This window comes from Melanotaenia boesemani, chromosome 5 (genome assembly GCF_017639745.1).
Source record: "Melanotaenia boesemani isolate fMelBoe1 chromosome 5, fMelBoe1.pri, whole genome shotgun sequence".
Classification (NCBI taxonomy): domain Eukaryota; kingdom Metazoa; phylum Chordata; class Actinopteri; order Atheriniformes; family Melanotaeniidae; genus Melanotaenia; species Melanotaenia boesemani.
The window spans coordinates 13,391,138-13,405,292 of NC_055686.1; the positions used below are offsets into that span (position 1 = coordinate 13,391,138).

Sequence of the window (14,155 nt, forward strand, 5' to 3'; positions counted from 1 at the left end):
AGCAGTGTTTGCATTTCTATACACGTATTGTGCGCCTGTCCATTATGTGAATGCCTGAAATGTTCTATCTGTTCAGTGTCCATATAAAAGCACAACAAGCTATGCGAGTGTCAGGAAAACACTGGCCTCTGCCATCTGTCTGCAGATACAGGCAAGTTACATTATTCAGTGTTGTGGTAAAGGCACTTTAAGTACAGTAAATGCAGCATGCATAAGTGATCCACATGGATATAAGAGGGAGGAGAGAAGTTTAAGTGATTCTATGGTTTTTAAGGAGTCTATGTGTGGAAATGTATGAATTAGATGTTGTACAGACCAGTTAGTTCAGATCAGCCCAGTTCAGATTATAATATACTAATATTCAAGCTTAAAAGAAGAAATTAAATTCAATTTAAATTATATTACTTTTCCAAAACACAATTAAGGACACTAGAAAAGGTTTCCATGTAAAGCAGCTGCAGCCCGAAGGCCTTGATGGTTAGTGTGCAAATTATCCCCATCTCTAGTTTAATCATTTCATTCAGGAGATCCACTAAAAGAGGTTGATATTAATGTTCCCAAACCACTTTTTAAGCTCTGGTCTCTTTAAGGGCCCATCCTGAAATGTCCAATCTGTCGGTAAATTGGTCAGCTGATTTGTCAAAATCGCAGTGTGTAAAACAGCTGCTCATTTTTTGTTTGGGGCTGAGCAAAATGAGCCAGTAGTCAGAGTTTATGCTTAGTGTTTCATAGTGAAGTCATAAAGTAAAGGAAGAAACATGTTTTACATTCATTTAGACTTTTTTTTGTCTTTTCTTTTTCTTTCATTCATATACATCACATATCAAAGCCATTTAAATTGATAAATTTAGATTGAAATTTGATTATTTTAGGAGTAAAGTTTAAACAAAAAAGTGCCTCAATAATGGCATCAAGGCTTGGCCATGTTCCTCAGCCCTTTTACAGATCTTTTACACATTTTATGTCACTGTCCTGCACATTTTGGTTGTTTCCCTTCTTCAATACACCTGAATCAAATAAAATGGATCCACAGCTTCTTGTCAATTTCTTTGCAATTACACATTAATTTCAGTCAGGTGTGTTGGAGCAGGAAAACAAAACTCTGCTAAATAGCGGCCCCCGAGGACTGTTGTTTGACACTCCTGCCCTAAACAGTCTCTACTTTTGGAAAAAATATGGACATCTGAGTTGATAATGCAACATTCCCAGAATGCATCACCAGGGAAAATATCTTTCTGCAGTAAAATGTTTAACTAGGAGGTAGGAGAGAGAATAAACTCCAAATAAAGACTGATTTAATTAAAAGAAAGAAAAAAACTGTTTCAAAGCTGGATAAACTACAAGTAAATAATGTTTCCTGGCACAATTTACTGTTGGCACAGCTGGTGCATCACTTACCACTGCAGATGGATAACTGGCAATATGCAGCTATGGAGCAATTCATCATGATCAACATGGCTATGCCTATAAATGGTGCACCACTTTGGGCACTTTTCCAGTGTCATGTATACCCATCATTTATATTAATATTAGTTTTTGGCTTGCCATTTTGCATTGCAACATAAAACAGCAACTGTATTTACTAATACCAGGAGACATGACTTTATACATAGACATGATAAGATATTAAATATATCATGAACAATAATATTCTAATGACATGCACTGATTTGGAGATAGAGCTCAGCAAGACAGAATATATGTGGAAATAACTTTTGAAGCCTTACAGTGTTATTTAAAATCAAGATGGCAGCCATGGCAATCCTCTGTGTGTGTTTCTGGATCTGAAAATCATGTTTTTTTCACACCTCCTGGGGGTATTTTGAAAGCTGATGGATGGTGCTTTTTTCAACCATGTCCTGATAATTAAATATTAGCTGGATTATGTATTTGTCTCAGTTGCATTGCATTGTCACTTAACTTCTACTAAATGCTCATTTGTCCTCCTTTTTCATATTTAAATCTGTACATCCGTGTCAAACATTGTCAAATGTCACTGCCCACATGCTCCCATAAGTAATTTACGTTGGTATGTCTTAAAGGCATTAATTCCACCAAAAGGCAGCGTAGAGTTTGAAGTTCACCTCCGAGTTCCAACTTTTTTAGGTTTCAGATAAAAGCAAAAACAGTGGATGAAATCATGATGAAGCACATTTACAGAAAGACATAAAAAAAAGAGGCATTATTGTCGACAGCAGTGGTCTGTGCGGCCATTAAACACATTGCGGCATCTTCTTTGTTCCTTTTGCTGTCAGCTATACTGCACAGAACTGTCACGGTTTCTGGGTTTTGGTGGGTGTTTTGATCATGGTTTAGGATTTTGGGTTTTCTCATGTTTAGTTCGGTCTTGTTCTTGGTTTATAGTTCTTAGGTTCATGCTTTAGGTTTCAGTTTTGTCATGTTTGGTTTTCCCTCTTGTGTTCCTGTGATTTCTGTTCTGCCTCATTAGATCAACTGGCCTGATTTGTCATCCACGTCACCTGTGTCTTGTTACTCCCTCTGTGTATAAGTACTCCTGGTTTTCAGTCACTCCTTGTCAGATCCTCTCATTTGGTCATGTGTGGCTTAGTTCGTTGGATTTATCCTTGTCTTGCGTTCTGGAAATAAACCTGTCACCTGCACCAATTCTGCCTCTGACTGCCTGCAATTGGGTCCTCACCTCCTCCGACGTCCACCATTCATGACACAAAACTACCCGCATAGGTTCCGGTTGTACTGCTACATATGGTTACATATCTCCAGGCTCCCTAAAACAAAGCTATGCCTAAACAAAGATATATTCTAAAAATGACACGTAAGACGGACAAAATGGGTCTGTTCATATGTATATTTAGTGTAGAGCATAAATCACTTATGCAGGTTGTGGTTGTCCAGACTCACATTCTGTGAAATTTTACCAGGAAATTTCTGGTTTTATCCCAATATGACAGAGTTCACTCATGGTGTTTACAATAAAAAAATCATTTGTATTTTTACATATTGATGATTTGGGCCCTTGTTATTTTTAGTTCTAAACTTATACCTTTTTTCAGCTCAAAAAATAAATCTCTCTTTGTCAGATTAAACATATTGTGGGCATTTTATTGATCTTTCAAACAGGTCTGGCAGGTTTACTCATTAGAACCAACCAACCATCTCAGTTATTTTACATAACGGTGACTAATGGTGTATTCACACACATTGGTTTATAACTAAACAACTAATGTCCATTCAGTTGACAGCTCGAAGTCACAGCATTATGTGTGTAAAGACTACAACTTTTGACTGCTCCTTCAGTATACAGTCAGGGACACAATGACCTGTTCTGAATGCAGATCTGTTGTGGTTCAGAGCACCTGTCAGTAAATCCTACCCCACCCCTGGGTCCCACTGTGTCTGTGATCAGAGTAAATTAACACGTAATCAGATACAGACGTAAGCAGAAAAGCATGCACATGCATTTTTTCCCCCCATAAGGCCAGTTTGTTCTTGTGCTTCACTTGACAGCAGGTTTGAGGTGATGTGTGTGCGTGAGCGTGAGAGAAAAACATATGATTTAATGAGTGGTATTTTGGACAGTGTTACTTCAGTCAGGGACACTCTGGAGCTGAGAGAGATCAAACTCTTCATGCATGACCAGAATGTATTTATGGGTGTATGTGTGTTGCTGTTGTGCCGTTGTGTGCCTTCATGTCTTGTTCTTGATCTCGCCAGCTTTCATGCTGTGTCTGTTAACACGCGTGCCTCTTGTATCCCTAAATTGCAATTGCCATGTGACGCACGTCCCGCTCAGCTCTGCACGCAAACCATGCAGGAAATTGATTGCATATAAAATGCAAATGGTAGCTTTACTATCCTCAGCATGTTAATATTGCAATTTAAACTATGGGGTATCGATTAAAAGGGCAGCGCACTCATTTTGTGGGGGTTTTGTGACATTGATGAAGGCAAGGTTGGTGGTCGAGCGGGTAGAAGATGCTGACTTGAGTCTCATCGGTCATTTGGTGCTTTGGTTTCCGAGGTGTTGAATCCCGGTGGAGTGGAAATTCTTCAGAAGATAAATGTAGACGTTTCACTGTATGTGGGTGTGTGTGTGGTACAACCTCAGCTGGAGGTCATTTCAAGTGTAAAGTCACCAGATCTGAAGTCCTTCTGCCTCATTGCCCCGCTCTAATTACACATTGGCGTTCTCAGTGCCGTGCTGTCCCATGCAGTGCCAAGAATGTGCCATACCGAGTCCCAGCAGCTCACCTCATTCCTACCAGGGCACTGCAGCCTTCATAAACCAAACGCCTCCCCGTCAACACTCCCACACACAGTTCAGAAAGAAGCAAACTGAAACACAACTGGAAACACACACATTTATAGACACGTCCTCCAGATATATTCTATTTTGCCTGATAATGATGATTGATGTTGATCCTAAAAAAAGCTCTGCAGCGATACAAATGGTGGTTGGCTCCATGAATCAATTGCTTGGGAGGGGCACCACTGAAGGCCCACATTGATCATTACCCAGGCCAAATGTTAGCATCTCCCAATCATTTATTCTGGGCACCATTTCATACACAACATCTGCCGCACTGGCAGCAACAGAGGGCGGAACCTGTCACAAACCAACGGATGCAGTCAGCTGCTGCTAATGCACAGGATAAAACACGTGGAGTTTTTTCTTTTCAGCAATGCTGAGGGTTAGTCGTCTGTAACTAACAGAGCCTGCAGCATGAGAGGTAAAGCAGCTGGTAAACTTTAAATGATAAAAAAGTGTCCCTCTGACGGGAGGTTTTTGTCTGAAGGATCAGACTTGGACCACAGACACAGGGTTGGCAGTAAAAGAAATACTGTAGAAAGGTTATGATGCTCATTTTATGTTAGCTTATACTAACTTCAAAATGCAATGCAAGAACTTACATTTGTCACCTTTCTTTTCTGTTTTGCTTTGAATGTTTAAGAAAGTAACTTTAGTTTAAATGTGTGTAGCTAAATTATTAACTCAGTAAAATGCATAAATGTATCATTCAATTCAAGATGTGTGGTTTACAGATGTCAGTTGTGAGGTTTCCATCTGCTAAATAAATACTAATGTGCCTGTATTTATCCACTACTGGTTCAATGAGAAACTTTTAGCTGTAAAGGCAGAAATAAAAAAAAAAAGAAAATCAGAAAACTGCTGACTCACTGTTATAAATGATTATGAATGATAGTTAAAATAATGTTTTTACTTTCAGTAAGATAGTTTCATTCAAGAAGACATAAAATTTAACTACATTTAAGATCTGCTGTTTTAACCAGTCAACACAACCATACTGGTGCTTACCACAAATTCTACCACCACCATCATCATCATCATCATCATCATCATCATCATCCTCATCATCCTAACAGAACTCTAAAAGCCAACATATTAATCCTCCTGCTGTCTTTGTACCAGCATGGTACAGTCATGTGACAAGGATTTCAATTGTGTTACATCAAGAAATACATACAAACATACAAAAATCTTAAAATAATTTCACATACAACTTTAGACGAACAACAATACAAAACATATTTACAAAACATGTTTACACAGTTTGGTTATCTGTTAAACCAAAAAAAATTTGCCAAAATGTAGAAGTAACATATAAAAAAGTAAGTACACCCCACAGTTCAGCAACTTGTAAAGCTGCCTTTACCAGCAGTAACTTAAACTAATAATCTTCTATGTGAAGTTTTTAGTCTCATCATTCTGGAGGAATTTTGATACAGTCTTCTCTACAAAACTGCTTTGGTACATAACTTTTTCATAATTTGTTTAAGCAGGGCTCTCTGTAGGTGTCAGCACAAAATCAATTAGGTAAGGTCTTGACTTTGGATCAACCATAGCTAAACTTTCATTTGTTTTCTTTGAGCCATTTCATTGTAGATTGTGCTCTAGATCTGTGCTTGTGCTCATTGTCCTGCTGCGTGACCCAGTTTCAGCCAAGATTTAGCTGAAAGGATGATCCCACATTTGCTCCAGAATACTTTGGAATACAGAAGAGTTCATTTTAGACTCAATGACTCAAACCAGTCTAAATCTTAGTCCAAGTGTAACTCAGATGATTTATTTCTCTGAGCATGTGACAAGAACGACAACCAATGAGTATAAAATGCTAAGTCTGTGACTATGTAAAATTTCTCTAACTTAACTATGTGAATTGTTTAAATCCTTGACGGAGGAAAAGCTTGTGAAGGACGGAAAATCTTTTCACTGAATAATTAAGCTTTTTATGTAATTTGTTTCATGTAAACAAGTCAAACTTTTCTTGTTGACAATATGCAGCTTTGATGTGCTTCTGCAGTCCTCAACAGCCAATTAGATACTTTTACTGTTTGATTTACTGATAAAAGATGGCAAATAAGCATAAAACAAATGGCAGCGTGAATACTGAGCTCTGTTACACCCCTCCATTTTACTGACAGGCTCATTAACATCATATTTGCAACTTGCAATCCCTCTTTATGTTGATAAAGTATGCGAGTCCGCTTGCATTAACATTTTATTCAAAACGCTGGTGGAAAATTAGTTGCGTATACACATAATTTCTAGGAGACAGAGTTGGCATTAAATGTGGATCAATGTTGTTCCCGATCCATTAACAATAGAGGCAGAGTTACATAACGTGGCAGCACAATATACAGCATCGCCGTCATTGTGGCATCCACTGACTAACTGGCTGGCCCAAAGACAAGATGATTAGACACAGTGGGAAAATATAGTGAGTGAAGAGAGACAGGAAGACATTGAGAGAGACAGTCATAAGAGTCCAGATGTCCTTGAGAAGATAAGTGTGTGTGGTGTGGAGGGTGGCTGAGAGAGGGGGGGGGGGGGGACTGAGCGATCAAGGCTATGGCGGAGAAGAGAAAAAGAGTAGTGAGACAGAGAGAGGAGGAGAAAGCTGATGGATTGAGAAGAACAAGAAGAGAGGAAGTGAGCTGATAAAAAGAGGGAGACAAACAGACAGAAGGAGTGAAACTACAGTCCTGCGCGGGGTGGTTTGTCCACAATGTCCACTCTATGAGGCAGTAAATCGCCTTGGTTTAATGTGTGCTCTCCAATCGCTGCTGCACATTATTGATAAATCAGTATGTGTTAATGAGAGGAGCTGATGTGGCCTGATGAATCATGACACAACAATGAGCTTCACACACACACACACACACACACAACTTCCTCATACACACAATCCGTTAGCCTGGCTGAAGCGTGTGTGCTCAACACCGTCACCCTGTCATTTGTTGGTCTCTAATACAAATGCACACTTATAATTTAATGCACACACACACACACACACACACAAACCAATTTGCATAGGCGAGATGAACACTTGGCCGCTGTGCTGCAGCAACAACTCCAAGTGTTATTGTAGCCTGTTAACAGAAGAGAGGGGGGCTTCCACAAGCAGCAGCTCCAGCAGGCAGTCAGAGGACAACACAAGCTATTTTGGTTTCACTTTGATATCCAATAGGCGGCTTAACATCCTCATTAGATCATATCAGACACATACACACACATACACACAGACACAAAGCCGGGGTGAAATCTCTCTCCCACATGCTCTCCCTAAATTATCATGAAATCTCATCATTTGTTTGTGTTTGTGTCGGCTGATTTATTGGTTTGTGTGAAAGTGTGTGGGTGTGTTTTTGTGTTTGCTTTGTTGTAAGTGTGTGTGTATGTTGGCAATTCTCAATATGTGTACCAGTTCTTTAGTTTTTTTGTTTTGTTTTTTCTGTTTTGTTTTTTGTTTTTTTTTTGCAGGGCAAAATGACCTTGTTATAAGCTGAGTGGGCTGTAGTGCTGGGGCATCATTAGTATGGGTTAGGTGAGGGTTAGAGAGTGAATGCATCTGTGTGTGTGCGTAGGTGTGTGTGTTGTGTGTGGAGGTGAGGGTGTGACATAGTGGGGAGAAATGAGGGGTGACAGTATAAGAGAGAAGGTATAGCAGGGAGGTATGTGGGTCAAGCAGGGACACACAAACACATCACTAGGGCCATCCGTCACATAGAAACAGGTACGCAACAAATGTTTTAGGACACACACAAAGACAAACACACACACACACACACACACTTGTCTTCTATAACACCTCGTCCTCTCTTACAATAGCATTAAATGGCCTTCAACAGTACAAAGGGAACCTGAACAATCCAGTCACAATGTGACGTGACACACTAACACACAGTGTTTCATGCATGATAACATCTACACACACACACAAACAAACTCACTGGAAAGTGTGGACTGGAAATAGAGTGACCAGATTTTTAAAGTAGAACACAAGAGGACATTATGTGGGATGACATATCTTTGTCTGTAGATTTAAAAGAGGACATATTATGAACAATAAAATAAAATTTTCTGTTCTTGGGCATATATTTGGATTTATTAGTCCATCCATCCATCAACCATTTCTTCCAATGAAGGGTCCAGTTGAGGGAGACTATCTGGACTATATCACAGCTGCTATTGGCAAGAGGCAGGGTACATCCTAAACAGGTTGCCTGTTCATCAGAGGGCAAAAACAGTGACAACCAACCAATCACACTTGCATTTGTAGGGAGAATTCAGAACTGTATGCTTACTAAAAAGAAATCTATAAAACTAAGACAAAAAACAAAACTTAGTTATAATTGCTGCTCTTTGGTTGTTTTTTCAGAAAAAAGAGAAAAGAAATACAACTCTTGATAAAATATTATCAAAAGTTTTTGTTGTTAGCTGCTAAAAACTTAAATAATGCCAACAGAGGAATTACTATGTGATTGTAATTTTGATTTTAGCCTTCCTTTTCATGGCGCAGGCCAGTTAAACACATGACTTGCATTAAGATCTTCACTAAACTGGTGATCAATACTAAGGATGGAGCAATGGTTTTTCAAATTGTTGTTCAATTATAAGATATCAAAAATCTCCTTTTGGCATGATGCGTGGAGACTGAGGACCCAAATGCAGGGTAGAGAGGCAGTGAGCAGACAGATGTTGAAAATGAAAGGATTAATTAAAGTAATTGCACAGGCAGGATAACTCAAAAGTAACAGGCTGATACAAACAAAACAAAAATGACACAGGGGAAAAGAAAAAGATCTGACACTGAAAAAATGAGACTAAGGGGTATATGTACACTGAGATACTGCTGGACAACAGCATGTTATAGTCACAGATTTCTAACTGCATAAATACATGTATTTTTACTTAAAATGCACATACCTTATCAATACCAGCTGTCTATGGATAAACCTCAGAAAAAGGGAAAATGAGGAACTTGGGATAACTGCCACTCAAGTATATTTCCATCAGTTTGATGTGTGCTAGTCTGACCTTGGTTCATGGGTGTGTTATTTACTGTATCCGCTTTCATATGGAAATGATGTGCTTCAAGAGATGTTGAAATGAGATGAATCAAATGGAAAATACTTTATAAATCCCAGAGGAGGAAATTATAAATCATTGTGTGGACTACAGTTTACATTCGCTGACTGTAATTTGTGTCCAAATTTACATTTGTACGGTAGCTTGAGGCTGCAGGACAGAACTCAATCAAGACACATGCAGTTTGAATAAAAAGTGCTGTAAATCAATACTTTTAAAGGAATGTGCTGAACTGTATCTGAGGCATTTTGATTCAACCATGTCATATTAAAACTTGAAGAGCGCTACACAGAGTCCTTTAAGACTCTGTCTACTTCCTGTCTCCTCTAGGGCTTGTAAATAAGGAGATAAATTGTGTGTGAACTGTCTTCCATCACCTTTCCTGTAAGGAAATACTGTAGATTCCAATTGTTGCTTTCCACCTACGCGTAAGATAGAATATCTTTGTTTTCCTTAACAAGGTTGGCATTTAACAAAGATATAACACTAAATGTGAACTGTATGCGAGTGTTTGAGCTTCCTATACAACAAAAAACAAAATACCTCATTCTCTTTGCAGTGCAGTAACTTTTGAAGGTCAACATAAAACTTTTGTTTCATGACAACTTTTCTGTGACTTTTAGGTAAACTATGGGACACCTTAAAGAGTAAACACGAACTGAGTGAAGCTAGAGGCTAGTTGAAGCTACAGTAACATTGTGTAAGTGTAAGTCCTGTAAGTGCTTCTTAAATAAAATTTTGATTTAATGAACAAAGACTGCAGTAAACCATAATCTACAAGACAGCTTACAGCTGGTCTGGTGTTGCAGAAAGTTTCCTCTTCACCACTGGTTTCTGTTGACACCTGTAACCTAAGTTTGGTCATTATGTATTGATGATGCTGAGCGTTTCACAGAGTACCTTGGGAACACAAGCAATTGAATATCTCTAAGCATAAATATCTCTTGCCTATATCTCTTAAACCCATGAAGGTAACTCTTGATTTGTAACAAAAATATGTATTTTAATCCTAACCAATGGCAGTTTTCTAATGCTTGCAGAATAGTTTTGATTTCTAAACCTAACTAAATAAGGTTTCTGCTTAAGTCCAACCAGAAAGTAACTGAAATGTTTCAGTTGAGTGTCGTAACATTAGCGACTAAACAGTGAAAATGCAGTTTCCATATGCTGGTCTTAAACATACATCATGAATGCCTTAATGATTAAAAGTGCTACATAAAACTGCAAGTTCTCTACTTCTGCCTCTTAAGAATGTCTTTGTGGCATATGAAAGTCTTGAGAATAAAGTTTGCACTCATGTAGAAACGCTCATTTCAGTGCTATGTATATCTTAGATTATTATGAATTATAAATCTGTTAAATCCCTTTTTGCCAAAATGAAACATTTTCCAGGTTACCAAAGTCAAAGAAGCCAATGCAAGATCATGACAGTCATGAACAAAAGAGAAACACCCAAAAACGTGATATTTCAACTGACTAAGCTATAGGATTTAGAATAAGCCAGTACAAGGCAATTGGAAGCAAAGTAAAAGCAAACTGTAAGCAGGCCAGTATGAAGTTCCACCAGGAGGAGGAGGAGGAGGAAGAGGAGTAGGAGGTGGAGAAGAGCTTGAGAATATTCTAGTCGTTTATTCCTGGCCAAGGGTCAACTGTGGCCTCAGGCTGAAGCTCAGAGAGGGAGAGAAACTCTCGCATACACCAGCTAGCGCATGCACTCATGACCGGGGGTCACTGGTCTCCTGCATATGCTGCAGACACACGTTCCTCAAGGGGAATGATGAAGATGCACAATGCCACACTCAGTGCTTAACACAGGCCCTTGTAAATCACCCACTGAAATGGCAGAGCTGGTAATGCATCTGTAACCACAGCTTCCATACCTTGTCCCATGATTACCATAATAAATCCATAAGAGTCCAAGAAGCAGTGATGCAGTTAGGATGAAAATGGCTTCAAACAATGAGCATTACACACACGTGGCCTTTTCCCAAAGAGCTGGCACTGCCATGGTCTGTCCAACATATTTTACAACCATAATTACAATATAGAGAGCAGCCGCCTCTACGGCAGCTGCCGGTTCCACGTTAGAGGTTCCCCACGTAATTATCATGATGAACTTGGCATGCTGAGGTAATAAATATCACAGAGCACACACACTGCACTTACACAAGGTGGAAGAGGACACACACTGTACGTGGAAGTGCAGACAAGAAGAGAGAGCAGGGGTATCATCGCATGCATAGGGAGGACAGAGCTTTTTTTTTTTTTTTTTTTTTTTTTTTTGAGAGAATATTGTCATATAGTAACCAAGAAAAGGAAGGTTTCCAACACAAAGCATATTTTATAGGAGGGTTCATCTAAAAAGCAGCTTATAAACTTCTGGACTTCACTTACAGCATGTTTTTCCCCAGGCTGTGCTCAAAATAACAGCTTGCAATAATATAGGAATGAGTGGGAACTTGCATCTTTTAGGACTTTTCTGTAACAGTTCATCCAGGTTATTGACTCTGAACTTGCTGCATTGGTCTGGCTTGGATGTGAGTGTTTTAGTCACCTCTTCTTTGATTTTAAGGCAAGCCATTGAGTTTTCCTTACCCTAACAACATTATTTTGGATACCTAAACCTAACCACACAGTAACTTAAAACCAATGGAAATTTTTTAAATAAATTTATCCGCAAATAAATATTGGACCATAGGAACACAAATCTCAGTCTATTAGATTACGATCCAGCCTGTAACTCCACTACCAAACTTGTCCAATCTTGTAAGGTTCTGCACATCCATATATAGATTTTCTTTATTATTATTGTAAAGGATTGATGTGTCTTAATACTGTTTTAGTCTCATGAACTCCCTGTTTTTCACTGATATGTTGCAATGAAACGACAAAATCATAGATTTTCAGAAAAGTTGGAGTAAAAAAAACTGTTGCTTGCCTCTCCATGTCTAAATTTAGAAATGCATTTACCAAAAGGTTTTCACTGAGTGCCCACAACTTCCAAACAATTGCATTTCTCTCAGGGTAACTTCACTCTATCATGGCTTGATACTGTAACCACATGCAACACAGAGACAGATCAGCTGTCACTGACTCAGCTAGGTTCACTGAATAATTTTAAATTACCGTAACATCCAAAAACACAAGAGAAATTAGGCCACACTCTCATCCGCATTGAAGAAAGCACAAAGACAGTAATGGCCTTCAGAATCACAAATGAGTCACCTCTTGACGTTTTTATATCACAGTAAATCACAAACTATACGAGCCAAATTCACTGTGGGCTTGCAGACTGCCACCGTGTGTGAGTGTGTTGACATGTGTTTCAACAAAGTCATCTCGAATGTCACAACACATTATCCATGGTGGCTGTAGTTGCTGTTATAGAACTGTGTGTATTAAAATGGAATACATTCCACTTCCTGTAAAACATCTGCTGCCAACAGGACATGTTATGTTCAGCTTAGGGCAGATTGGCTGGGATTTTTTCCAAATTCAGACTAAGCCTTGAACTCCAAAATTAAAGGCTGTGGATGTTCTTTATTGCGGCTTTACAGTTTAGGATTAATCTGTAGTCTGGCAAGTCTACCATCTAAAACCAGTAAGCTAGTACAGCCAAAAAAAAGGAAAGAAAACTGCATAGAAGAAGATACAGTAACAGGATGTAGAAATGAGAGGAGAAATTGGGGAAAGAGCAATCAGAAGGCCTCTGATAACTCACCTGGTCTTTTTTCCATTTTTCTCCCTCGACTGCCACATAGTCGAACCTTTGATATTAATATGAGGATTTGCTTCTGGCAGAGTGACTTGTTGCTCTTTGGGCAGGGCTTGCGCTTGCTGGCGATCTGCCGGTTTGCTTGGGGGTCCTTGACCTCCCTGCGCTGGCGAATAAGGGAGCTGGCAAGAGCGGCCATCTTTCCAGCGCTGACCCTGCCGCCGCCTCACCAGCCTTTGGCAGCTCGGTGGCGCCCAGGTGTCGGGGGGTACCGTGGGCAACCCCCCTGCCCACTCACCCAGGGCGACGGAGCACCACTGAGGAAAGGGTGCAGAGCGGAGGAGGGGGCTTCTGAGGATGGTCCGGAGTGATGAGGAGAAGACAGAAAAGGAGAAAGAGGGTGGGAGGGAGACGAGGAGGTGGAGAAAAAAGGGGCGGATACTTCAAAAGCCCACCCAAATTTGACAACTGCTGCTGGGAGAGGTTTTGATTGATAATTTATTGCCTTTAAATGTCCTTCTGTTTTTGTTTTTTTTTTAACTCCTCTTTCCAGTTGGGGAGTCAGGTTAAGGTGATGCTAATTGTTCTTCTGTTAGGGCAAGCCATATTATAAGGCATCTCACTGATGTCTCTGTCCCAGTCTGAGAGTACTCAAAGCTCTGGTGAAGTTCAGCTTAACCCAGTCTGAAAGGGAACTGAAGCATTTCCCACATTGTCAAATCCAAACAAAAACGAAATCACATAAATCCCTCTCAACCTTCCCGTCCAGTCGATCAGAAACCTGATCTGATGCACAGAAAGAACAACGTCCAGATAAAAACTCTCCAAAATAACAATCGTGACAGCGTTGGGACACGCCGCAGCTCCTTTCCTTTCTGTCCTTCACCAATAAAATTTCTCCATCCGCAACTATGTCAGAGCAAGACAAGTAGAAGAAGAAGTAGGAACTGTCCGACCTGAGGTATCAGGTCCGCAAGCTGATGAAGGGATGCAGACGCTGCTGGATGGAGTGCGGCTTCTTTCCAGGCTGTCTCTTAAGCTCCCTGGAATCACCCTTTGCATTCACTTGT

The 14,155-nt window shown here is 39.7% G+C and overlaps 1 protein-coding gene across 1 annotated transcript in view; it reads right to left on the reverse strand.

The window, feature by feature from the left end:
• Positions 1–13,366, reverse strand: part of fgf11a (fibroblast growth factor 11a) — a 105,967-nt gene extending 92,601 nt beyond the window's left edge. The window contains exon 1 of the mRNA XM_041984412.1: positions 13,092–13,366. Within this exon, the coding sequence (XP_041840346.1) occupies positions 13,092–13,284 (193 nt within the window). The 5' untranslated portion in view covers positions 13,285–13,366. The remainder of the gene's footprint in view (positions 1–13,091) is intronic.
• Positions 13,367–14,155: the final 789 nt, after the last annotated feature.